Raw genomic sequence first — 25,011 nt, forward strand, 5'->3', positions numbered from 1 at the left:
CTCCAGGCTCAGCTTGGACACGTGTCAGAAGCCCCCGGGGGGCAGTGGCCACGGGCCTGGGCTGGACGGTCACCTCTCTGCCCTGAGCCTAAGGCCACCGCCCAACATCCTCTTTCTCACCCACTTGAAGGCATCTGCTTCCCAAGAATCTCGCACATCTTTCCAAGAATCTCCCGGGACCCTCCCTCCCCCTCTTCCCTGCCGTTTCTCTCGTGAAACAAAACCAGCTGCTCTCCAACCCACAGAGGAGAGAGCTTCCCGCCTCCCCAGGCCCAGCCCGGGCCCATCACCCTCACCAGGCACCTAGCTGCCGGGAGGCTCGGCCCCACAAACCGTCCCACCACACGGCACGGCCTTGACACGCGGCCCCGACACGGCACGGCCCCGACACGCGGCCCCGACACGCGGCCCCGACACGCAGCGGCCCCGACACGTGGCCCCGACACACGGCAGCCCCGACATACGGCCCCGACACGCGGCCCTGACACGCGGCGGTCCTGACACGTGGCCCTGACACACAGCGGCCCTGACACACGGCCCCGACATGCGGCGGTCCTGACACGTGGCCCTGACACGCGGCCCTGACACGCGGCGGCCCCGACACACGGCCCCGACACGCGGCCCCGACACACGGCGGCCCCGACACGCGGCCCCGACACGGCACGGCCCCGACACCCGGCCCCGACACGCGGCCCCGACACACGGCGGTCCTGACACGCAGCCCTGACACGCGGCAGCCCCGACACATGGCAGCCCCGACACGCGGCCCTGACACGGTGGCACCCACCTCACCTGCGGTGCCCAGGCTCAGCAGCACGGCCACCCAAAACGCCCAGAAGAGGAGGAGGACAGCGCACGTCCACAGCGGCTGGAGCAGCAGGAAGGGGCAGCGGCTGATGGCCTTGTTGGTGACCTGCAGAAGCTCGACTGCCAACTTCGTTCTCCTTCTCAGGATAAAAATCAGCACCAGCAGAACGGCCTGGTGAGAAAGGGGTTAAACTGTTCCAAGTGCCGCAGAGGGAGAGGCTGGGACACCCCACCCTTCCCCTGCCCCAGCCAGCAGCCCTGCTAGGACAGCTACTCCCGCTTTCGCTGTCCGGGACACGTTCTAAAAAGCGAACTGAGCACCTAGTGCGCGCTGGTCCCCGCGAGGCCCTGCCGCCCTGGCATGAGCAGGACACACTCCCGGCCCTGAGGAGCCTGTGGCCGGCTGGGGAGCAAGAGAGCATGAGAGTGAGGCCCTGGGCTGGGGACTGCCCCCCCCCCCCCCCGGCACCCGCAGCACGGAAGTAATGGGGAACACAAGGGCTGCGAAGGGCAGGGAACACGCGTGACGCAGACGGTCTAACTGCCGCAAAGCATCTCGCGCCTCCTCCGCCTTGCTCCCTGCACAGGAGCCTCACATAAGGACAGAGCCCCCTCCCCCCACACCCTGGCCCAGGGTGTCTCACAGCGGCTCTGAGCCCCTGCAGGTGGGTCTCGTGTGTGCGGGTCCCTGGTTACTTCCTCTCATGTCTGAGCGACAGACCAGCTGGGAGACCCTGAGGGGGAGGCCAGTGCCCCTCCCCGCGCAGGGAGCAGGGACGAAGCGGGCGGGGGGCAGGCGGTGGATTCCTGGGCTCTGCCATCCCCTGCTCCCCAGCAGCCCGCTCCCCAGCCTCGATCTCCCCATGACACTGGGGGCCCTGCAGGGAGGAGGGACGGCCACACCCCGACAGCCTGTCAGTGCTCCCATGTGACCAATGAGGCGACAGGCAGAGGGCACACCGTGTGGGCGGGGTCTTGAACTAGACCTGAGGCTGGTCCTGCACTTGCCGTGGGACACACTGTGTGTGTGGGGGGGGGAGGCGGGGGGTCATGCACAGCAGGCCCCGTGGATTCCCGCCCCTGGGGAGTGGCCCACACCCTCCGTGTCTGCCTGTTGCCACAGGGGGGTCTGGAAGAGGTGGCAGGTTCTCTGATGGCCAGGGCCAGAGCCCGGGGGAGGGAGCAGAGGGCGCTGCTGGGCGGCATGAGCATCGTCCTCACACGGGGAACAGTGTGCCCCGCAGCGTCCACCCTTCAGCCACCTGGAACTTGGCTCCACTGCGCTCAAGGCCAACGAAAGCACGGCAGCAGGGCGGCCTCGGAGAGGTGGCGGGAAAGGGGAGAGGGAAGACGCGTCCCTAGTGCCGGAAGGTCCGGGCGTGTCCCTGTGTGGGGACCGCAGATAAACACACAACCAGTGTCCTCTCTCACTAGGCGAAAACACAGAAGCTCTCCCTGTTCCGGCTAAAACCAGGCACTTGGATTCAGAGCTGCGGCCGGCTCACCCCCCACCACCACCTCCTGCGCCCCCCGCGCATTTCTTACCGTGAGAACCGTGGCCACCACAGCAAAGCCCAGCAAGCAGGTCACGTTGTCCCGTTCCGTGTCCAGCGCCACGCTGAGGTCAGCGCTGTAGTCGTAATACAGCCACCACAGGACGCCACAGACAACTGGGAGGCCAGGCACGGCTCAGCACCTGCCCCAGGTGCCCACGCACCTCCACCTGCACCCAGCTCGTGGGGCCACACGTCCCTGGGCTCCCTGAAGGGCTGGCAGGCCAGGGCCACCCAGACATGGCGTGGATGCGTGTCTTTGGGAGATGCAGGGGGTGAGCAGGGGAGAGACTGTGCCAACAGGACGGTGAGAGGAACAACATTCGACCCAAAGTCTAAAACCTCCCAGCGGGCTCTGCTGGTGACGAGGCCGCAGGAGCCGGGCACTGCAGACACTCTGCCACCTTCGCCACATCCACAGTGACAGGAAGGTCACAGTCCCTCTCCAGCCCTGGCGCGTGTCCCCCGGGGACCCACTGTGTACCTGGGCCGAGGGCGCCGCATGGCGGAGGGCACAGCGGTTCTCCCGGGAAGGACACTGGCTGCACCCGGGACTGGAAGCTCAGATCCCTGGACCCTGGGTGTGGCTGCTGCCCCGAGCCTCCTGCCCACCCTGCCTCTGGGGCCCCTCCCCCAGCCCAGCAATGAAGAGGGAAGCAGTGGGGCCCTTTTCCAGGATGGACACGAGATCATGACCAGCAGGCTCGTCCCCCACGTGCAGTGAGACGGGGTCAGAGGGGAGGCTCTCTAAGGCCCCACTTCACCCAAAACCTGGAGCCTTTTGACTTCTACGCTTAATGGAAAGGCTCTTCGCCTGGTCCAACAGAAACCCAGCCCGGCCGCGTGGCTCCGTGGCTGAGCGCCGGCCTCGGAACCAGGAGGTCAGGGTTCAGTTCCCGGTCAGGGCACAGGCCCGGGTTGTGGGCTCGATCCCCAGTAGGGGGCGTGCGGGAGGCAGCCGATGGATGAGTCTCCTCTTTGATGTTTCTATCTCACTCCCTCTTCCCTCTCCCTTCTTTTCTGAAATCAATTTAAAAAAATAACTTATTATTCTTTTTAAAGGAAAACCAAGTGGAAATACTCACACAGCAGCCCCACAATAACCAACGCGACCAAAGTGTGAACCAGAAGGCGGGTGGCGACGCGGAAGGTGAGCATCATGGCCAAAGACAAGGCTGGAAAGAGGCCAAACACGGAGTTCAGCGACCACCGCGGTGTGAGGGCCCAGAGGCTCCGCCCCCAGAGGGAGGGCGACACACAGAGCGAGGCTCTACATTTAATCAAGAGGCTGATTTTCATCGTCCGACACCCGTAAGTGGGAGGGACCCTGGCAGCCCCGCGCGGAGGGTCATGAGTGAAAGTGAAGACTACCGAGTGCAAGGACACACAGGCCCAGGATCGTGTTTCTTCCCGACATGATCCCGCCGAGCACGCGATGGAGGGCGTCCGCGTCGTTGATCAGGACAGATGCGAACAGGGAGTAGCACTCCGGCGTCTGGGGGACGCAGCGGCTAAACAGGGGGAAAGGCTTGCTAAAAATAAAAGGTGGGAAATGGTGGAAAGGTTTATTTAATTACTTGTCTTTTTTTTTTTTTAAGATGTTTAGAATCCTCAAACAGTGGTTCTCAACCTTCTGGCCCTTTAAATACAGTTCCTCATGTTGTGACCCAACCATGAAATTATTTTCGTTGCTCCTTCATAACTGTCATGTTGCTACTGTTATGAATCGTAATGTAAATCTCTGATATGCAGGATGGTCTTAGGCGACCCCTGTGAAAGGGTCGTTCGACCGCCAAAGGGGTCGCGACCCACAGGTTGAGAACCGCTGCTCAACAACCAAGGGAGCATAAGAGAGGCAGTAATAAGAAGAGCTTAGTACCCTGCGAGCAGAGGCCCTCAGAGAGCCTGCCGTCAATCCCTGTCGCCATGGTGACAGCTGATTGATGCCTCTGGATGGGGAATGACCAAGGGAACTCTGGGAAGCAGGCACCCAGAGATCATTGGGAAAGGCGGCCTTGCAAACTCAGAGACCTCAGTGACCCCAAAGGGTGGTCTGAACTGAAAGCATTTTAATTAAACGCCGTCCATTGTGGGTGGTCACGTCCGAGGCCAGCAGGTAACTGGTAACTTCCCTTTCCCCGGGCGCCTCAGGGCATAACCAGTGCAGCAGGCGGAGACCACAATCCCCTCCTTGTTGCTGTTATCACAGTCATTGCTGACTGTTAACCACCCTGCACCCACCCGTGTAAAGGAAGCCTGTGGCCATCGTTTAACTTTTTATCCAACCCCAGGGGTTCCACCCCTTTGCTGTCTCCCGCCCCCCTCATCATCACCAATGGGTTTCCTGTGCTGCACACGTCTCCTCCTTTGACTGCAACGTATAGAACAAGGGGAAAACGCCATTCTCCGCAGCACTGTCCCGATACACCGAGAGTCTGCTTCCCGGCAACTGCCCACAGTGTGGCTCAAATAAACTCACAAAAACTCTTTACAGGTTTGAATGCTTCTTATGTTAACAGAATTCATCCGAGCAAATGACATAGTGACTGGACGGGCACGGAGGAGGGAGACCGGACCAGAATTCACCGGAGGGAAACCTAAGCCTTTCAGATTTCAAAGGCACGCGGGACTCAAAGTCCTACATGACCTTGGACTCCAGAGGGGGAGGGCCTGCTGGGCAGGGACCGGCCCAGCCTTTTCTCACTGCTCCTGAGAGCTCTTACCTGGGCACCCACACCTTCCGGGCACCCAGCCACTGCTCTGAGAGGGCACCTGAGCCTCACGTGATCAGCGGGGGAGGAACAATGGTGGTCACAGGGAGGCAGTCAGGAAATGTGCTGTGGCCCCGCAGCCACGCTTCTCAGGTTGCCAGCCTTCACTCCTGGTGGGCTCTCCCAGGATAAACCCGACTGCCCCACCTCAGGACAGACACTGGCTTGTGCGGGAGGAGGAGATGGAGCCTCCATGTCCCCAACTCTGTCCGAGGAAAGCCCGCCAGTAGGGTTTGTCTTCACTTGGAAAGCTGGTATTGGAAGGGTCGCATTTGAGCGTGAAAGGGCTGGTCTGGTGACCCTAGGTCACATGGTACGCGCCCCCCTTCGGTGTGAGTCCAAGGGGGCCTCTGCCAGGCCACACTCCCAAGGAGCCCTGCCTCTCGCGTGGTCACAGAAACAGCGTGGGAGAGCTGAGCCTGATGGAGACGCCTGTTCACGTGGTTCTTAGGAGGACGGGGACGGGGCCGACACGGCTACAGAATGGAAAGGCTCGGGGCGAGGGGGGCCTGTGTGTACTCACTCCCTGCTATACTGTGTTCCCCGCTTTAGCCACCACGCTGGGCACAGGGCTCTTGCTTCGTAAACTGCTTTGAATGAGTAATGGGAGTATGAGGATTTCCCCACGTGGTTAAGGAGGAAACTAGAAGGTAGAGGTAGAGAATCTGTTCAAGATTACCTAAGTAGCTAAAAATAAAAACTCACACCCACACCGTGGCAGCCTGACACCAGGGCTCGGTATCCTAATAGGTTACAAATGCATCCAGGAGAGGCATGTGATGGTCAAGGGAAATAGGAAAAACATCTGTGTGACGGTGCAGAATATCACAGTGTGAATGAATATGCAAATTCTAAAAAAAACCCAGGAATGCCTGGTTGCAATAAAAAGGCAAAAGTCAGTGGATTCTACTTTGTGACAGAGGTGTTGCTCTCCAGGCGCACCCACGCTGCTGCAGAGGGTCAGCGTTCTTTCACGGCTGCGCAGGGTTGCGTGGTGTAGATGGACCACAGCTTTACCCTCTCATCTGATGATGGACTTTCCAGATCTCAGCTATTGTAAACTGAGCTGCTATGAACATGGGGGTGCATACACTTTTTCTGGTTTCTTAGGATATATTCCTAGAAGTGGGATCGCTGGGTCCCATGGGAGTTCCATTGGAAATTAAAACTCTTTAAATAAGAAAGCAGTCTATGGTGGGTAGTCATGTCCTAGGCCAGTGTCCTCCCTGACAAAGACCAACTTCCGTCTTTCCTGAGCCTGTTGTCCTTTTGCATCTAAGATAACACACCTCGGGAAAGTCAGGGTAACTAGTAACTTCCCTTTTCCCCACCCCTCAGGGCACAGCTGGTCACCAGGGCGGAGACCACAGGTTCCCTCACTGTGACTGTTAGCGTGTTAGTTGCTGACTGTAACTACCCTGCACCCACCTGTGTAGAGGCAGCCTGTGTCCATCATTTCACTTTTACCCAATCCCAGGGTTCCCCCCTTTGCCTTCTCCCGCCCCCTAATCCATCACCAATGGATTCAGTGCCCACTTGCGTCCCCTCCTTGGATTGTGATGTTTACAACAAGGTGAAACCCGCCACTCTCAGGGCACTGTCCCAATCCACTGAGATCCTGCTTCCTGGCCATTGTCAACAATTTGGCTCAAACTCACAAAAACTCTTTCCGGGTCTGAATGTTTCTTACGTTAACACGCGCATGCATCGCTCTTGCTGGCTCCAGGTGCCGTGTGAGGACCACATGCACCTTATTGCTGTTTCCTCCTGCTCGGCCTGGTTCCCACCCCGCTGTCCTTACAAACGCTACAAACAGCCCCACCTGGTTGGTCCCTGGCCTCTGGCCAACCTGCTCCCTGCAGACAGCTCCATGCTCTCTCCTTTGCCCCTCCCACAATGCCTAGAAGAGTGATAGACAGGGCCAGGCACCCAATCACCTTTGTTGACAGACAGGAGCCCTATGGGCTTTTACCTGGGAGGCACTGGGAGCCTGGGGCACAGTGAGGCTGCACCGGGATTCTGGGTGTAGTTGGCGGGACTCAAGCTGTACACACACAGGAAGGACCCTGGGAGCAGGAGATATGCAGACTGTAGGACCTGTCCCTGTCCCTGGGGGAGCCAGCACAGCAACCCGTCCTTGTACAAAACTGTGCGGAGACGGGATGAATCCCTGGGATCTAGAAAGGGCCTGTGGGGGACCTAGAGACAGAGCACAGGTGACCCCTAAGGTCAAGAGGGGCCCTCAGGGCAGGTTGTCTCTGGCAGGTGTACACAGGTGACCCCACCGCAGCCCCCCCCTGGGGCGGGGCCCGCCCTCGGGGCCCCTCGGCACCCACCAGTGTTGTTGGCGAAGAGCTGCACTTCTTCCAGGGTGTCGAGCTGCTCCTCGGGGCAGCTGGCCACGCAGAGGGCGGTGGAGCCGAGCTGGCCATCCTTGACGTCCAGGTGGCAGGAATCCATGAAGAACACATGTCTGGGAGACAGGAGACAGGAGGGGACCGCCTCAGAGCAGGTCTTCTCCTGGGGGTCAGCGTGGGCCTTAAAAAATAGCCACAAGCTACCAGATGCAGGTGTAAGGAGCAAAGCCTCACGACGAATGCCTCCGAGAAGTCAGTGCGCGCCACGCGCCACCCCCCCCCCACACACACACACACACACTCCCCCATCACAGCAGGAGCCACATTCAACTGTTAACTATCGGGCGGGGCTCAGTGGTTGAGCTGCAACCCACAAGCCGGGTCACCGGTTAGAGTCCCGGTCAGGGCCCATGCCTGGGTGGTGGGCTCGATCCCAGGTAGGGGTGCAGGAGGCAGCGATCGATGTCTCTCTTTCATCATTGATGTTTCTCTCTCTCCCTGTCCCTTCCTCTCTCTCTAAAATCAATAAAGACTTACTTTAAAAATAAATAATAATGAAGCTAGACTTGTCTCTACGGACTTTGCTAGTAGCATGCACAAATGTACATGAAACATTTTACCTAACATCCCTGTCCAGCTCCGCGTTTTCTGGGGGACAACAGCAGGAGCCGCCTGAGATGGGAAGGGGCCGCCTGGACCTCCCAGGGGGCTGGAGGCGGGCAGCGCACAGTCCGCTCTAGGAAACCCGCAGGAAGCACCTCTGCCCCGAGTCCATCTACTTCAGAGTAGCTGGACCCAGAGCCGCAGGAGGGGAGGCTGTGAACCTGAGGCCTGCCTCTCCCTGCGCCTCGGGCCACGGATGAGAGTGCAGACAGGGGCGGGGGAGGGACAGTCCCGGCGCTCCCAGTCGGGACGCGGGCGTTTCTCCATGGAAACAGCACTGGGGATGGTGTGCCCGTGCTCACATGCCACTGGACTGACACACGAGGAGGCGGAGGACGGCAACAACCAGCGTTCAGCGAGCCGTAGCTCGGGCAGTGTCTCGGGATCCTGGCCACAGCCTGGCAGGGGGGATAATGAACCAGGCTTCACCGGATGGAAACTCAGCTCAGAGAGGTGACGGGCTCTGCCCGAGGGCGCACAGCCGACAGGCAGCAGAGCCGAGTCTGATCCGAGGGCTGTTGATTCTGAAGCCGTGGCCTCAGAGTTTTAACGGGAAAACGGTCCCAGGCTCAGAATGACCAATGGACGCAAAGTGTGGCATGGAGCCCCCTGCAGGTTGGAGGCTCACGTGGACACTTACTTTTTTAGGGTCATGTCCTGCCCGGAAAGAGGGGCCCCCTCCACGGGGGAGTTCTTCCTGCCGCACACGTTGCCGAAGCTGTCGTGGCCGAAGAGGAGCCTCCCCGTGGCTCCGGCCGCCACCGCGGAGCCCGTGATGAACATCTGGGAAAGCCCAGGTGGCACATGAGAGCCTGGCCAGGGGCGCAGGGGCACCCCCCCCCCAGTGTTGACATGAATGAAACCAAACAAACTGGGGGGCATCAAGGTGCTCCCCTCACACGTTCCCCAGGTCACCCGGCTTTTATCCAAGGGCCAGGGCTCTGCCACTTCTTTCCCCGAGTTTTCAGACGTCTGTCCGTCCACCCGTCCAACCCTTCTTCTCTCCTCCCTTCCTACCTTTCCCAGGTTTCCTTCCTTCCTCCCCTCCCTTCCTCCTCTTCTCCTCGCCCCCTTTCTGCTCTTGTCTTACAAAAACTGGCCCTCAAGGGTTGAGGCGACACAGCTGATATACACCAACAATTCTGCCGGACGAGAACACCTGGCAGTTGATAGTCACTTTTATCCGATTTCACAGTGAATGTGGAATATTTGAAATTCCACCTCAAAAGTTCAGTCCCAGTGACAAGCACTGACAGGCCTAGCAGACTGTCAGATCTTCCGCGAACACAAACATGGGGCGTGGGTGTCCCAGCCGCGCACGCTGCACAGAGCACCACCCGGGACTCAGGACGCAGCGCGCCTCCGGGGACGTGCCCTGGGACACCATGCGCTTCCCACGCGCACTGTCCCAGCCAAATGCTGCAGGGGGTCCGCACCGCACTCGTTCACTTAGAAACCAGAGCAACAGCCTGCAGGGCCCAGGGTGGGCCAGGGACCGAGCCGGGGACAGAGAGGCCGCCCCGCAGAGGCAGGAGGAACAGGCCCCGTGCTGTTTTCCGTCTGCCCTTTAACAATGTGGCAGCAGCTACTAAAAGCCGGTCCGCTCAGGAAGGGCGCGGATCTGACGGAGGAAGGGCACGGGCACAGGGAAGCCTCCGGTTACTTGGCAAATGGCCTGCTCTGAGGGCCCCTCTCAGATGGCCCGTCACTGTGCAGGCTGTGCTGACCCAGCGGCCGCCGGGCCGGGAGCGCAGCGGTGCCGTCTAGGTTTGAACCACGCAGGGGCTGGGGAAGACCGTTAAGTAACACAGGAGCCCCAGGTCCAAGCTGCCCGGTGCCGGCGGGACAGGGGCCCCGGCAGAAACACCAGCCACCTGTGGGCAGCCCCAGGGCCGCGATACGGGCAACACAGACGCCCGGTTACACCTGTACGGCCCGGCCTGTCTATGTGGAACCAGTTGGGAAAGTCAACAACCAACGCTTTTCTAAGGAAAGAGGAATGGGGAAGAGGAACATGGCATCTTAGAATCTATTCCACTTCATCGCTTCTCAGCACAGGCACTCCTCGCTGGTGCTAACAGCGGGCTTTGTGGGTTAACCACCCGCCAGGCAGCAAATGCAGCCTCCATCGCCATGGACGGTTTCACCCGGCGGCCTGTGGGGGTGAGGGAGGCTCTCCCTGCTGCTCCCACAACTCTAAGGCAGTGCAGAGCCACAAGATCCCGCTTCCACGGGACACACCCAGGACCAAGCAGCACAGCCTGGGGAGGTCTGCCAGCAACCACATACCTGGAAACCGGAAAGAAACTGGGGGTGGGGGGTGGGGGGTGGGGGCAGTGATCAGCTACCGCACTAGCGGGTTCGTGGCACAGGCCTGCCTCCCTCGGCTAAGAGTCATCTATGTCCAGGCTCACCTTGGGCTGTCCTGTGTTAAAGGAACAGCAAACGCCTGAGGGACATTTTAACCTGGGGGCTGAGGTGGTACGAGCACCTCCACGAAGTGAGTGTGGAAGAGAGACGGCACGCGGGCTAAGAAACGATCCCATCTCCCCGCTCCCACCCCACAGCCTCTCCTCCTACCCCATGGCCTTGGCCCCTAACCAAGCCTTCTGTTCGGAAGCCCTGCAGGACCAGGCAGCTGTCCAGGTGAGCGACGCACCTGACCAGCGTTCCGGGATAGCGCTCATCCTGCCCTAGGCAGGTGCCTCCCATGGTGGCACCAGCTTTCACCTGGACCGACCCCCCCCCCCACACACACACACCTAGGCTCCCCCAGGAAAGGCCTAGCCGTGCGATTTACAGGTGGGGCACAGTTCTGTGGGGACCCACACACCGGTCTCCTCCCCGCCAGGCGGCCACGCTCACCAATCCCGCCCAGAAGAGGAAGAACAGGAGCAGCCAGGCCTTGTCGGTGCATTTCCTGTAAATCTGAGGCCGCCACTCTCTTCGCCGGGGGGTTCTCTCTGCAGAAACCTGCCAGGAAAAGAGGGGAGCGCGGAAGAAAGGGCGCGGTCACCTGTGGGTCCCACCTGGGGCGGCCCAAACTTGCTGGAGGACTGCGCTGAGGAATGTCCTTTGTGTGTGTGTTTGTTCTGGGAGCTCGCAAACACCTGCTCCTCGCCGCTAAGTCCCAACCTGGCGGTGCACCTGGGGGCCGCCCGAGGTCGCACCCCTAGGCCAGCCTCCCCCCGCCAGCGCCCCAGCAGAGTGGGGTCCGAGGAGCCCGCCAAGGGTCCCAGGGCTCGGCGTGCGCGCAGGGCTATATCGGTGCAGAGCGGGGCAGGTGCGCGCAGGTGGGACCCGAGTCCCCCCCTCCCCTCCCCTCCTCTCCCCTCCCCTCCCCTCCCCCGAGCGGCACTCACCGGGCTCTGGGCCCCGAGGCACCGCATCCTGCGCTCCAGGCGGGACTGGGGGCCACGCAGCGCCCGCAGCGGGCAAACCCGGGGCGAGCGGTGGGCAGAGGCGCAGCGCCCCCGGCGGCGGCCTCCGAGCGCGGGTGGCTCCACGGAACCGGCCCCTTCGGGAAGGAGAGGCGCCGCCCCCCGCCGCCCACCTGCCGCAGCGGGAAGCAGGAGGCTTTGGCCAGTCCGTCCGTCCGTCCGTCCGCCCGGAGGGCCCGGGCAGGTGCGGCGGGTCCCCCTCCGACAGGTGAGCAGCACTGGCCGGGCAGGTGCTGTGCGAACTGCTTCGCGGGCATCACAGAGCGCCCACGGCAGACAGACCGTCTCCCTGTCGGCAGTGAGGGGAGCCCAGGGGACGGAGCCGGCAAACTGGGGGGCGAGGGGCTGAACCCCGACACTCCAGGGACGCCCTCAAGGCGGGTGTCTGCGGACCCCACCAGGACCCCCACAGTCTGTCCTGAGAAACCGAAGCTACCAGTCAAACGCGGTGTAGGAAGTATGTGAAGAAGGAAACCCTGGGGTGCGGGGCTGAAGGAGGCCTCCAGGTGTGGGGGCGGGAGATGCTGGGGGCGCTGGAAGAATTCGGGGTCTGCGCCTCCCTCGCCTGGTCTGGGGACAGTCTTATCCCTCCCTTTACGACTGAGATGTTAGCGGAATTGAAGCAACAGCAGACCCCGGCTCCCGTCAGGGCACATGCTGGGGTGCGGCTCATCCCCAGAGGGGAGCGTGCAGGAGGCAGCCGATGGATGATTCTCTCTCATCATTGATGTTTCTCTCTCTCTCCCTCTCCCTTCCTGAAAGCAATAAAAGTACTTTTTATTGCTTTCAGAGAGGAAGGGGAAGGGAGAGAGAGAAACATCAATCATGAGAATCATCGATCAGCTGCCTCCTGCACGCTCCCCTCTGGGGATGAGCCGCACCCCAGCATGTGCCCTGACCGGAATCCAACCTGGAGCCCTGTAGTCCGCAGGCTGATGCTCTATCCACTGACCAAAACCAGTGAGGGCTAAAAAATATTTTTAAAATAAAAATGTTGTTGTTAATCCTCACCTGAGGATCCTTTTCCATTGATTTGTAGAGAGAGTGGAAGGGAGGGGGAGACAGAGACACATCGATTGGTTGCCTCCTGCAAGCGCCGCGGCCACTGTCCGGGATCAACCCTCAGCCAGGCACCTGCCTTGACCGGAATCGAACCCGGGACCCTGCAGTGGGCAGGCCAGCGCTCTATCCACGGAGCCACACCTGCGAGGCTCTAAAATGAATTTTTAACAAAGCATTGGCTAGTCCCAAATGGTTATTTTAAAAAAAAAGAGACCTGTCTTATACCAGACCCTAAAAAACCCCTAGAATATAAATACCCTGTTCTTGGAACACACCAAATATGTTTATATTAATAAACTCACAATCACATAGAAATAAAGCCTCATCGATTGATTGCCTTTAGAAGATTCTAGGGGCAAAGTCATTACTTCGGGAACTGGTAATAAATGAAAGGACAGGACGGAGCACAGGCCCCGCCTCCCCAGTGGACCGCACTCCTGGGAACCGCAGAACTGAGGGGGTCCCGGCGCAGCTGTGCGGAAGCAACGACAGGATTTAGGGTGTCACCGTCCTCCAAACACCACAAGGGGCACCCCGACATCAGCTCCTCCCAGTGCAGAGCACCTGCACCTGAGACCCCGGCCTGGCCGCCAGCTGAGCTACGCGGGGAGGAGACGGACAAGTCCAGTGACCCCCGGGCCGCCACCCGCGCAACCAAGCACGGAGCTCTCCCGCTAGTTCACGGAAACCAGCGGCGCCCGGGCCGCAGGGCCCCGCCTGGGCTCCTCCGCTCGCCTCGGGCAGGTAGCGCGCCCCACCTGGCCGAGCCCGCCCCTCCTCCCGCACCTGGGCGGGACGCGCGCGCTCCCACGGCCCCTTCCGAGCATGCGCAGGAAGTGAGGCGCTGGCGCAGCGCGCACGGCACTGGCGCGGCAGGCAGGGCCGTCCCGCGTGCGCGTGCGCGGCGGGGAGGGCGGGACCTCGGGAGCGTGCGCGTGCGCGGCGGGGAGGGCGGGACCTTGGGAGCGTGCGCGTGCGCGGCGGGGAGGGCGGGACCTTGGGCGCGTGCGCGGGCCGCAAAGTGCCGCTGACCCGCCAGCGACCGGCATGACGGGCTGGGCGCTCGCTGCCGCCCCCGCCTCGCTGCCGCGCCATGGAATGCCTGCGGGGCCTGCCCCGGCTCCTGCCGCGCGCGCTGCGGCTGCCCCCGCGCGTCCTGTGCGCTCCGGCCTGGGGCCTGACCCCCGCGCGCGCCGCCGGACCCCTTGGAGGGAGCTGGGCCGCGCTGTCCGGCGCACCGCGCGGGCCCCGCCTGGCAGGTACGGCCCCGCCCGCAGCCCCGGACTCCGCGGTGACCTCGGGCCCCTGGCCGGCCCTTCCTCTTCGCGGTCCCGGGGCAGAGCTCCCGCCCGAAGCGCCCGGGGCACCCGTCGTTTTTGAATCCAGCGTCGCCCTTACTCTTCGTGACAGCTGGGAAGTCAGGATCGGGCCCCGCCGCCTGAAATACTTGGATAGGTGTCCTCCTCGCGGGCGCCGTTCCGCTTGTCCCGGGAACGGGGTGGGTCGCCCTGGGGAGACTTGGGTAAGAACCGCACCGAGCAAGGGCGGACTGTGGTGTCAAGTGCGGCCGACCGCCGGCGGGTCGGTGCGGCCGGAGGAGGGACGGGAGCGGTGCGTCTTCGCCGGATGATGAAGCGCGACGATCGCCGGCATTTCCACCAACCGGAGCGCGCGGTGCTCATGTGGCCGAGCAGCCCGCGGCCTTGAAGCGCCCGGCTTCCCCATTCGCGCTGCCGGCAGTCGGCTGCGCTCCCAACGCAACCCGGCGCCTCCACCTCCTTCCCAGCCACGCTCCCCGGGTTCAGCCCGTCCGATGGTTTTTTTTTGTTATTGCTTATAATTTAATAGTCAGAGGTCTCTTTTTAAAAAATTCTCACCCTAGGACATTTTTTCCATTGATTTCTAGAGAGAGTGGCGGGGGCGGGCGGGGGGGGGGCATCGATTGGTTGCCTCTTGCTCGCACCCCTCCCAGGGCTGGGGAACCTACAGCTGGGGTCCCTCCTGCACTTGACTGGGACTTGAACCCCCGCTGCAGGCCCACCTCTGAGCACTGAGCCAAAGCAGCCAGGCCCGGCTGGTGTTTTAGGGCAAACACTGAGATGCAGAATCTCCGCCCTGGGAAATGCTGACCCTTAAAATGCGGTCTGCACTTTGCAAATGGGTAACAACAGGCCTGGGGGCTAAGAAAGGACAGCATCGTAGACTGTAGGGCGGGAGGCGGGGATCAGAGCTGAGTGTCTGCTTGGGAAGCATCGGATAATGGGAAGTGTTTTCCCACCTCCGCCCGCTCCCCTCGGGTTCATGGCTTTGAACAGTGCTTTTTGTTAGGTGCGGAATGGACCTGGTGATACCTCAGAGCTCCCGTCAGCGCAGTCCAGTCACGCGGTTTAAATTGATTTTCAAGTAGCGTTGCCTTCATTCCGGTTCCGTTGGTATTTTGCACGTAGCCACAGTAAAGTGTCTGTGGAAAAGAAGTTATTACAAGGAAGTCAAGTCCGTAGGTTCCCTAGTGCGTAGGTCAAGCAACCCACCTGATCCTGGAGTGTGGGGTCCGGGCACTTGGGACCTGCGTCCTAACATACGCCCCCCGACGCCGTGCGCATGAGGAGCCTTTTAAATTATGCAGAAAAGATGGGCCTTTCCTTTTCGTCTCAACACCGCGTTGAACATTTGTTCACCCAGCTCGGAGGTGATTAGGAAGGACGGTGGTGGGAACCCACCGTAATTCTGCCTCACCGAAGCCGTCTGAAAACCTTTCCCCGTTGAACCGAACATACGCACCTGCAAACTGCACACATGAGTGTTTTCTCCTCCAGGAAAAGATTTAAAAAATAGCAGAATAGTCTGCAGACCACGTTCCTGAGAGCTGTCTCTAGGCCACATGTGACAGCCAGTCGTGGACTGACGGAATTCTCTCATTCATTCTCCAGGTGAAACGCACCTGCTGAGAACGTCCGATGCCGCTCAGGCCACGCTCGCCAGCGTCGCCCCCGTGTTTACTGTGGTGAGTGCGTGCCAGGCGCCTGATAACTTAGAGACAGCACTTCTCCTGCGTCGTCTCATCCTGGGGTTGTGCTCAGCCAGTGGGACTTCACTGACAACTCCAGAGCCCCCGGTCAGCGTGTCCAGCAAAGGAAAAGGGAGTTTCAACCCTTCACTCAGAACCGACTTTAACCCAAACAAGGGCAGTGGGGTTTCCATGTGTATGTCAGTGTTTGTGGGATATAGTACCATATGGTGTGATACCAGAGAGTTTACTGATTTGGGAAAAAAATATTTTGTTTTTATTATCTCTCTTCAGACAAAATTTGACAAAGGAGGAAATGTGACGTCTTTTGGTGAGTATCTTCACGTTTCTTCTGCATCGTCTCTTTTTAATCACTGAATGCGTGAGTCTGACGGAAATCAAGGAATGGCAGGTGGTGCTGTGAACAGAGCACCCTTAGCGTGGATGGGTGCGTGCAGGGAGCGGTCTTTGTGCAGCGTGTCCGTCTGTCCTCATTGGGGCTGCGGTGCCTGGACTGTCCTCAGGGCCACTCGTGCTCTGCCCGGACGTTAAAGGCACAGGAACACTCTTCCCTCCGTCTCTTCTTCACTCCTGGTCCGCAGCCATGCCCCCCGTGTTCTGGGGGAGGCGGAGTCACGGGCCTCCACCAACAGTGGGGGACAGGAGACGAGGGGCCTCCACCAACAGTGGGGGACAGGAGACGAGGGGCCTCCACCAACAGTGGGGGACAGGAGACGAGGGGCCTCCACCGACAGTGGGGGACAGGAGACGAGGGGCCCCCACCGACAGTGGGGGACAGGAGACGAGGGGCCCCCACCGACAGTGGGTGACAGGAGACGAGGGGCCCCCACCGACAGTGGGGGACAGGAGACGAGGGGCCCCCACCGACAGTGGGGGACAGGAGACGAGGGGCCTCCACCGACAGTGGGGGACAGGAGACGAGGGGCCTCCACCGACAGTGGGGGACAGGAGACGAGGGGCCTCCACCGACAGTGGGGGCCAGGAGACGAGGGGCCTCCACCGACAGTGGGGGACAGGAGACGAGGGGCCTCCACCGACAGTGGGGGACAGGAGACGAGGGGCCTCCACCGACAGTGGGGGACAGGAGACGAGGGGCCTCCACTGACAGTGGGGGACAGGAGACGAGGGGCCTCCACCAACAGTGGGGGACAGGAGACGAGGGGCGGGTGGGCGCTGGGCTCTGCTGGTCACTGTTTCTAAAGTGTCACGATCCCTTCACGGTCTGACCTCGGAGGCAGGCTCGGGTCTCCCACGCACCCCTCCATGACCCCTCCTGCTGTTCCTGAGGTCCTCGGACACGTTTCGGTGTTTTTGTTCAGTAGCTCCTTCGAAGGCTGTTCTGCCTGGAGCGCTGCCACACCTGTGGTTCGACTGGACAGGTGCAGACAGTAGTGTCGCCAGTACCACCGCTTGGGACCTGCTTCCTCTTGGGGAATACATTGAGTTTTCAGGCCGAGAGTCTAGTCTGAGGACGGACTTTTTCTCGTTTTGTGTTAGTCCAAGAAGAAAGAAAATTGAACCTCTCTGTTCCCAGATTTAAAATATCGAAGGTGATAAGGGAGTGAGAAATAACAGAATGCAGGTCCTGTTAAAGGTGCCACACCCCTCTGCCAGGCGCGCGTGGTTCTATTTCCGCCCCGGGGAGCGCCTGCGCACAGAGAGGCTTCATAAAGCGGGGAAGGAGGAGGAAGAATACTAGAGTCAGACTAGCGTTAGCCTGAGTGTGTCCTTGAGGTAAAAACAGGCATTTAAAACACTCCTGCTATCTTTGGTTTCTGGTAATAACACACTATCTTGATTTGGGGGGGGGTGCTCTGATACGAAGACTAAGCTCTTTGCTGGATTAGACCAGCCACTTCTTTTTCTTGAAAACCTTTCTTTTTCAGAAAGGAAGAAAACGGACTTGTACCAAGAGTTAGGTCTTCAGGCCAGAGATCTGCGCTTCCAGCACCTCGTGAGCATCGCCACCAGAAACAACAGGATCATCCTGAGGATGGAGGTGAGCTCTCCCGGCGCCGTCAGCCCGGCTTAAAGTGACTCTGGAACAGACGCAGCTCTGAGGCGGGTAGGGAAGCATGCGGCAAAACAAAGCTAGCCGCCATTTCATTGTGTAGATGGCACGGACGTGGGTGTTCACTGTGTACTTTTTCTGTATAAACATTTTCATAATAAAATGTTGGAAAAGGTGTGAAGAAACCACCCTGTAGGCTTTATATCACTGACGCAGTGGCACAGGCTCCTTCCTGTGTTGCTCTTCTAGCACAACGGGCACCGTCCTTGTAGAACCCTCGCCTGTCACACCCTCTTTCCCCGCAGTACCTGAAAGCGGTGATCACCCCCGAGTGTCTCCTGATCCTGGATTATCGTCACTTAAACCTGGAGCAGTGGCTGTTCCGGGAGCTCCCCGCGCAGCTGGCCGGAGAGGGCCAGCTGGTCACGTACCCTCTGCCCTTTGAGTTCAGAGCCATGGAAGCACTCCTGCAGTACCGGGTAAGCCCGTCATGCAGCTGGCTGCATTGGTCCTGGTCCAAATGCTGCCGAGGAGGAAGACACGTTAGGCCAGGACAGCGCAGGCGAGGGCGAGGAGAGGAGCTGCCATGGGCGCAGCTGCCCGGCGGGAGGTGCATCTGCTGGAATGTGTGCCGTCGGTCTCACTGCGGTTCCCGCGGCAGGGGCGGGTCCCGGCGCCGTAGCCGCTGGCACGGCTGTCTCAGTGCGCACCCGCCGGGCGCCCCATGCCGCGGGCCTGGATAAGGAGCACTTCTGACTTCACACCGATTTATTTTTAAGTCAAGCTGTGTTTTAGTTTCCAAAGAGTTTTGTTCATAGGAGTTTGGACTGTACTCTGTTTACAAAGAGCAGATGCATTTACCAAATGGAAGTTCGAGTTGTAACCACGGAAGGGCGGATTTCCTTCCACTTAATCGATCCTCCCGCCTTTTGTGACAGGAGTTAGTCCCCCTCAGGGGCGAGCCTGGTAACAGCATGTGCCTGGTCCTCTGTCCCCAGCAGACGGGTGTTTGGGCCACCGGGACAGCCGTTCCTGTAGGTCGCACTCTGCAGCATTACCCACTGCCCCAGCTGTTCCAGACGGTGTCTGACCCCAGGGCTCACTGGCCCTGAGCGTTCTGAAAAGGTTGGCTTCTCACACGAGGTCATGTTGCTCTAGATCAGCAAGCTGCAGGGGAAGCTGCGCCTGCTGGAGCCCCGGATCCTCGACACGCTGGAGGCGTTAGTGGACCCCAAACACTCCTCTGTGGACAGAAGCAAACTGCACATCCTGCTGCAAAACGGCAAAAGGTGAGCAGGTGTCCGGCACTTCCCTGTCCTGGTTCTCAGTGACGTGTGTAGTGTCAGCCCAGACACACAATCCGTGGGGTCATCCTGGTCTTTAAAGTGCCAGCGAGTGCTGCTGATGGTGACTTCCTGTCAGGGCGCCGAGTGGAGGGAAGGGTGATGGGGCAGGAAGGCTGCGTCCGGCTCTGTCCAGGCCCTGCTTGGGGGCTCAGTTCTCGGTCTGCGTGTAGAAGGCAGAGCACCGCTGACACATCCCTGTGTGCGAGGGGGGGCACTGTCCTCATGGTGACACGGGTCCGTAGTCCATGGCGCCATCACGCCCATGCACCTGCCCTTCAGCCTGTCCGAGCTGGAGACGGACGTCCGGATGTTCAAGGAGGCGATCCTGGAGATCCTGGACGACGAGGAGCGGCTGGAGGAGCTCTGCCTCAGCAAGTGGAGCGACCCCGAGGTCTTGTGAGTGGCCTTCCTGCCCCGACTCCCAGGGCGAGCTCCTTCTTCTCGGGGCACTTAGCCTCCCTCGGGGGCCCTTAGCCATCCCCTCGCGGGCCCTTAGCCTTCCTCCGGGCACTGGTCCTCCCTCCGGGCACTGGGCCCTCCCTCAGGGCCCTCGGGCTCGGAGCTTGGGGCTCCTGCACTCGGTGTTCCACTGTTGTCTGTAGATCAGGGTCAGAAACTCTCACAGACGCTTTGTAATGTGCACAGAGGACGGTCTGCAGGTTTAAGCGTCACCTCTCTCCCATAAGGAAGCTGAGATGACAAGAGCTGGGCCCAGCAAGGACTAGCAGCAGAAACGGGGACATGCTGTCGCCCTTCGCTGTGTCCTGGGCGGGTCTCCTCTGCCAGGCGGCAGCGTGGCTGGTGGAGCTCGCCCCGCCTCCTGGGGGGGAAAAGCTGTGTCGCATCCTCATAACATCGCTCTGTTCGGGGCCAGGGCCTGGGGCAGGGAATCTCTGCCTTCGTCCTCGGCCTGTGGTTTTGGTTCACTGGTTTGTACTAACTTGTACCCGTCCGTCCGCGTCACACGTCTGGATGTCGCTGTCACGGGTAGTGGGGCTCCCTCCCTGTGCAGCAGGGGCCTGTGTGGGGACTTCCCTGTGTGGTGCTCGGGGTCAGGGGACGGCCCTCAGACGGCCGTGACAGACAGGGTAGGCGAGTGGGCTCGCTGGGAGCGAGCGTCATGTGCTCACGCGGGGGTTGGGTGTGTGGCGCGTGGGCGCTGCTTACGTGGCGCTTGTGATTGGAGTGAGCAGAGCAGCGCGGGCATCGACCACGCGGAGGAGATGGAGCTGCTGCTGGAGAACTGCCACCGGCTGGCCGAGGACCTGGCGCACGCGGCCCGCGAGCTGCGGGCGCTGATCGACGACTCACAGAGTGTCATCTTCCTCAACCTGGACAGGTGGGCGCGGCGGAGGGGCCGCTCAGGGAGAGGTGCGCCAGCCGCAGCCGGCCGGCCGGCCAGCGTGAGCCTGGCTCCTGGGGGCGGGCAGTGCCTGCAGGCCCCGGGGGCCCTGGCCGTGGGCCGGCTGACCCGACGCTGTCCCGCAGCCACCGCAACGTCATGATGCGGCTGAACCTGCAGCTGACCATGGGCACCTTCTCGCTCTCGCTCTTCGGCCTGATCGGAGTTGCCTTTGGAATGAATTTGGAATCGTCCCTTGAGGAGGTGAGGGTGTTGTTTCAGTGAGCCAGGGGTTGTTTTTTCATGTTTTGAAGGTCCGTTTTTAAAACAGACTTTAAAAAGGAGGTCTTCACTGTCCACTCCCCTCGGGACAGGAAATGTGCTCTCTGGCCCGTCCACAGCCAGGCAGGCTCCAGACCTTGTCTCCATGGCACAGACAGCAGGCTTCCTGCTTCTCAGACGGAGTCACGCTGGCTGTGCGGGAGGCAGGCAGCGCCCTGGCCAGTGGCACAGCGTGTGGCTCAGCCGTCACAGCTCTGAAAGTGGGCGTGATTGTTCCCACTTCACAGATGAGAACAGTGAGGCCCAGAAAACGTCAGTAACTTGTCCAGGGCAGAGCTTGAGCGTCACAGTCGCATTTGAACCCAGAGACCTGCAGTCCCTCTGCTCTGCACCTGGCATGGGAACGTGGCGTGGCGCTGGCCGGGCTCGGCTCGTCCCTGTCAGACTCCTAGGCATGAACCCGACCCTGTGCTCAGCACGCTCTGGCTCTGGTTGTGTGTCCTGGCGAGTCCAACGGGCCGTGTCTCTGGCTGCCAGCCTGCGCTGCCCATGGTCTCCATCGGGACCCCTGTTCACCTTGAAAAGTGGTCGTTAAGAGACATGAACCTGAGGCCACTCCGGCCTCCAGTGGTTCAGTAGCCCTGGATGCCCTCAAGGTCAGAACCAGACGAACCTCCCCCAGGGCCTCCGTGATCCACACGCACGCTGCTTTCTTCCAGGACCACAGGGTGTTCTGGCTGATCACCGGGATCATGTTCATGGGCAGTGGCCTGATCTGGAGGCGGCTGCTGTCCTTCCTCGGGCGGCAGCTAGAGGCTCCCGTGCCTCCGATGGTACGTAGTGCGGGTCCCAGCCGGAGGCCGAGCGGTCACAGCCATGGCTGTCACGCCACAGCCGGTGTGGGTCAGGCTGACTCCTGGACCCTGAGCAGTTATTTAATGCCTCAAAGCCACTCGGTTCCCCACCGCCAGTCACGTCAGCACCACCTGCCTCGCGGGGTTAGGGAAGCTGAGTAAGACAATGTGTGTGAAGCACTTAGGAGCTGCCCAGAACACGGAGGACTGCTTGCTGGGGGGAGGAGGGGGGACGGGGGGACGTGGGGACAAGCACCGCAGCCCAGGAGATGGCAGTGACCCTGCTGCGGCTTCATTACGAAACGGAAACGCAGGCGCCAGCGTTGTCACTGGGAGAAGAGAGGTTACTGCCCTTTCTCCCGTCCCACATGACACACTGGTCCGTGGGCGGGTCCCCTCAGCGGTGACGGGATGGCCTGCCTTGTAGGAAAGACACCACTAACACGCTGCTTCCTGCTCTGCTCAGGTGGCCTCCTTGCCTAGGAAGACACTGCGGGCAGACGGGCGGCTGGACACGAAGCCCAGCCTCAGGCCGGACGGGCTGGGGTCCAGCAGGAGCGTCCTCACGCCCCGGTGAGCGCGGCTTGCACGGCAGTCGCTGGTGAGACCGAGCCAAGCACAGAGCGACGTTGTCGTCCGAGGGAGGCCCGGCGAGCGACCGACCAGGACGTGACCGCGCTTTCCGGGCTCCGAGGAGACCAGGGGCTTCTTGGTCAGAGGCCAGGACTCTGCAGCCTGCAGAGCTGCCTTCACAGCCGGAGGCAGGCAGGGGCTGACTGAACCGCGGTGCGGCCTGGACCTGACTCCATGCGCATCGAGAAAAGGAGTGTCCAGCAGCCGCGGTGCGGAGACGGGCCCGTCCGCGAACAGCCTGCCCAGGCGGCGAGGGCTGGCCGCGCACACCAGCCTCACACTCCGCAGTCCGTGCTGGGGCCGCGGGCAGCGCCTTAGTGTCTTCCACTCGCTCCCTTCATGGCGGTGAATAAAAGGGCACGGTCCTCTCACGTCAGCTTTATGTGGATTCCAGTTCATCAAGATTTCAGCTTTCAACCCCAAACTGCTGTTTGCTTGGCTGCAACTATGCCTTTGGAAGTAGAGCTGAAAGAGTGTCCTCAGTTCCTGGCGGGGGGGGGAGGGCACCCCCAGGCTGCAGGAGGGGAGATGCCTAGCTCTGCCTTCCCCTTCGCTTTCAACCAGAGCTTGGGTCAGAGCAGTGGCTGATGGCTGTTCGCCTCAGAGCTGCCGTCCTTGACGCCCAACCTTTCCTGTTTCTGGAGGTTCAAGGCAGGGGTCCCCCTAGCCCTAACATTAGCCCTAGGCCTCGACGAACCCTACCCTACCCCTAGACTTAACCCTACCCTAACTCTAACCCTCTGCCCAGAGCTTAAGGCAGCCACCCACACACCTCTGTCTCCTCCCCCGACAGCCCAGCCTCGGGCTCACGAGGACAGAGAGGCTCCCTGGGCTCTAGGGACAGTCCGCCTCACCCCTCAGGTCCCACCTTCCCTTGGCCTGAGCCAACATTCACCCATATGCCAGCGCCCGGGGGGAGGCGACCTCGAGCCTCCCCCACCCGCTCCAGCCTTCCCAGGCCCCCATGTTTTCAGCGATTCCCGGGACCTGCTCCTCACCTACCTGGGTGGGTGTTTAAAACGCACTTCCTAGGGCACAACCCCCAATCTTCTGGGGGCCAGGGAGACCAGATCCCCAGGGCGGGCTCAGCTGACCCCTCCTGTGTCCCTCAAAACAGTCACAGGCTTCACCCTCTTCTCCACCAGCACCCCTGTGCCAGGCCGTCTCTGAGCCACTCAGCTCCTTGTGCCTTAACCATTCCCTTAACCCTCACCCCAGCCCTAAGCCTGACCATAGACTTGTCCTAGCCCTAACCATACCCCTTAACCCTAGCCCTGAGCTTAATCATAGCCTTGCCCTAGCCCTAACCATACCCCTTAACCCTAGCCCTGAGCCTAATCATAGCCTTGCCCTTGCCCTAACCATACCCCTTAACCCTAGCCCTGAGCCTAATCATAGCCTTGCCCTAGCCCTAACCATACCCCTTAACCCTAGCCCTGAGCCTAATCATAGCCTTGCCCTAGCCCTAACCATACCCCTTAACCCTAGCCCTGAGCCTAGTCATAGCCTTGCCCTAGCCCTAACCATACCCCTTAACCCTAGCCCTGAGCCTAATCATAGCCTTGCCCTAGCCCTAACCATACCCCTTAACCCTAGCCCTGAGCCTAGTCATAGCCTTGCCCTAGCCCTAACCATACCCCTTAACCCTAGCCCTGAGCCTAGTCATAGCCTTGCCCTAGCCCTAACCATACCCCTTAACCCTAGCCCTGAGCCTAATCATAGCCTTGCCCTAGCCCTAACCATACCCCTTAACCCTAGCCCTGAGCCTAGTCATAGCCTTGCCCTAGCCCTAACCATACCCCTTAACCCTAGCCCTGAGCCTAGTCATAGCCTTGCCCTAGCCCTAACCATACCCCTTAACCCTAGCCCTGAGCCTAATCATAGCCTTGCCCTAGCCCTAACCATACCCCTCATCCAAAGCAGCCCTGCAGGCAGCGCGGGCGGGCATCACAAAGGCACCCCGTGCTCTGGGCCCCGGCTCCAGAGGACACTGGGAGGCAGTGGCTCAGGCCCCTGTACGGGGCTTGGCGATCGGAATAAAGCTGCTATCCCCCGGCTGATGTGAAGAACACAGGTGAAGTTTCTTGCGCTCCACACTCTGCCGTGGCTGAAAGCCCTGTGGTCACCAGGGCCACATGCAGTCCCCGTGGGCAGAGGCTCCCTGTGCCAGGTTTGGTCCTGTTCTTGTAAAACGGGTCATAACCCTCAATTGTGACAGGAGGGTCGCCCAGAGAGCAGAGTTCCGTTTGACGGACCAGGCGTAGAATCGATTGGTGTTGCCTTCTGGTGTGCGCTTGTGGCTTTGGGGAGAGTCGTGTCCGCGGATAAAAGGGAAATAGTGCACCTACCTCGGCTGGTAAAGGGGCTTCCTGGTGGGCGATGAGCAGGGTCCGGGTGTCAGCCCAGCGCAGAGACAGCGGGGCCCCTTACACCGACATCTCCAGCGGGGACAGCCTGTGCCCACACGCACAGCGCTCAGCGGTTTTCAGGTTTGAGTTGAAATGGACTGAGCGCAAACGATTCTTTGGAAGTAGGCGCTACAGCACCAAATGCGCAGCAGCGTGAGGCAGTGAGCAAGCTGCGCCGCTCACCGAGCTCCCGTGCCAGGACCGCGGAGGCCGGCCTCTGAGGGAGCTCCACCCCCTCCCCCCGCTGCACAGGCCGCAGCCCCACAGAGCCCCCGAGAGGCTGTCCTGCTGAGGCCCCCAGAGCTGTGCAGCCTCGTTTGGGGAACTGCCATGTTTAAATCCCAGCTCAGTTTCGGGTTTACTTGTGTGACCCCGAGGAGGAGGTCTAATGGTGGAGCCCGCGTTCACCCCACTCTTCCCATCAGAGCTGGTCTGTTAGGCACCAAGCGTTCCC

At 60.8% G+C, this 25,011-nt stretch overlaps 2 protein-coding genes across 7 annotated transcripts in view; one reads left to right on the forward strand and one right to left on the reverse strand.

Annotated features, from left to right (window-relative positions):
* SLC44A3 (solute carrier family 44 member 3) overlaps positions 1 to 17,568 on the reverse strand; it is a 34,670-nt gene extending 17,102 nt beyond the window's left edge. For 3 of the 5 annotated variants that reach the window (XM_036342430.1, XM_036342428.1, XM_036342433.1), the window contains exons 1-9: positions 11,514 to 12,223; positions 11,017 to 11,124; positions 8,792 to 8,934; positions 7,468 to 7,604; positions 7,104 to 7,197; positions 3,732 to 3,892; positions 3,446 to 3,535; positions 2,353 to 2,477; positions 793 to 979 (exon numbers count right to left, since the gene is read on the reverse strand). In XM_036342430.1, the coding sequence (XP_036198323.1) occupies positions 793 to 979; positions 2,353 to 2,477; positions 3,446 to 3,535; positions 3,732 to 3,892; positions 7,104 to 7,197; positions 7,468 to 7,604; positions 8,792 to 8,934; positions 11,017 to 11,124; positions 11,514 to 11,540 (1,072 nt within the window). In that variant the 5' untranslated portion in view covers positions 11,541 to 12,223. Of the gene's footprint in view, positions 1 to 792; positions 980 to 2,352; positions 2,478 to 3,445; positions 3,536 to 3,731; positions 3,893 to 7,103; positions 7,198 to 7,467; positions 7,605 to 8,791; positions 8,935 to 11,016; positions 11,125 to 11,513; positions 12,224 to 15,004 lie in introns of those variants that run through there. The other 2 variants (XM_036342432.1, XM_036342431.1) reach the window with 2 other exon arrangements.
* MRS2 (magnesium transporter MRS2) lies at positions 13,646 to 22,526 on the forward strand. Of its 2 annotated transcripts, XM_036342434.1 has the most exons (11): positions 13,648 to 13,912; positions 15,584 to 15,657; positions 15,955 to 15,991; positions 17,568 to 17,680; positions 17,998 to 18,171; positions 18,851 to 18,981; positions 19,318 to 19,434; positions 20,225 to 20,377; positions 20,527 to 20,644; positions 21,382 to 21,495; positions 21,983 to 22,526. In XM_036342434.1, the coding sequence occupies exons 1-11, from the start codon at positions 13,747 to 13,749 to the stop codon at positions 22,091 to 22,093; spliced, it is 1,308 nt and encodes a 435-aa protein (XP_036198327.1). In that variant the 5' UTR covers positions 13,648 to 13,746; the 3' UTR covers positions 22,094 to 22,526. The 2 variants fall into 2 exon arrangements, with proteins under 2 accessions (XP_036198328.1, XP_036198327.1); XM_036342435.1 differs by lacking the exons at positions 21,382 to 21,495; positions 21,983 to 22,526 and adding an exon at positions 20,950 to 21,088 and having other exon boundaries at positions 13,646 to 13,912.
* Positions 22,527 to 25,011: the final 2,485 nt, after the last annotated feature.

The sequence above is a fragment of the Myotis myotis genome, unplaced genomic scaffold (genome assembly GCF_014108235.1).
Source record: "Myotis myotis isolate mMyoMyo1 unplaced genomic scaffold, mMyoMyo1.p scaffold_m19_p_18, whole genome shotgun sequence".
NCBI classification, from domain to species: Eukaryota; Metazoa; Chordata; class Mammalia; order Chiroptera; family Vespertilionidae; genus Myotis; species Myotis myotis.

Bases quoted from the DNA above. Each gene is read 5' to 3' on its own strand.
- MRS2 (XM_036342434.1), top strand. From the start codon at position 13,747: ATGGAATGCCTGCGGGGCCTGCCCCGGCTCCTGCCGCGCGCGCTGCGG. The intron at 15,658-15,954 runs GTGAGTGCGTGC...ATCTCTCTTCAG, and splicing joins TCGCCCCCGTGTTTACTGTG to ACAAAATTTGACAAAGGAGG. The intron at 15,992-17,567 runs GTGAGTATCTTC...TTTCTTTTTCAG, and splicing joins AGGAAATGTGACGTCTTTTG to AAAGGAAGAAAACGGACTTG.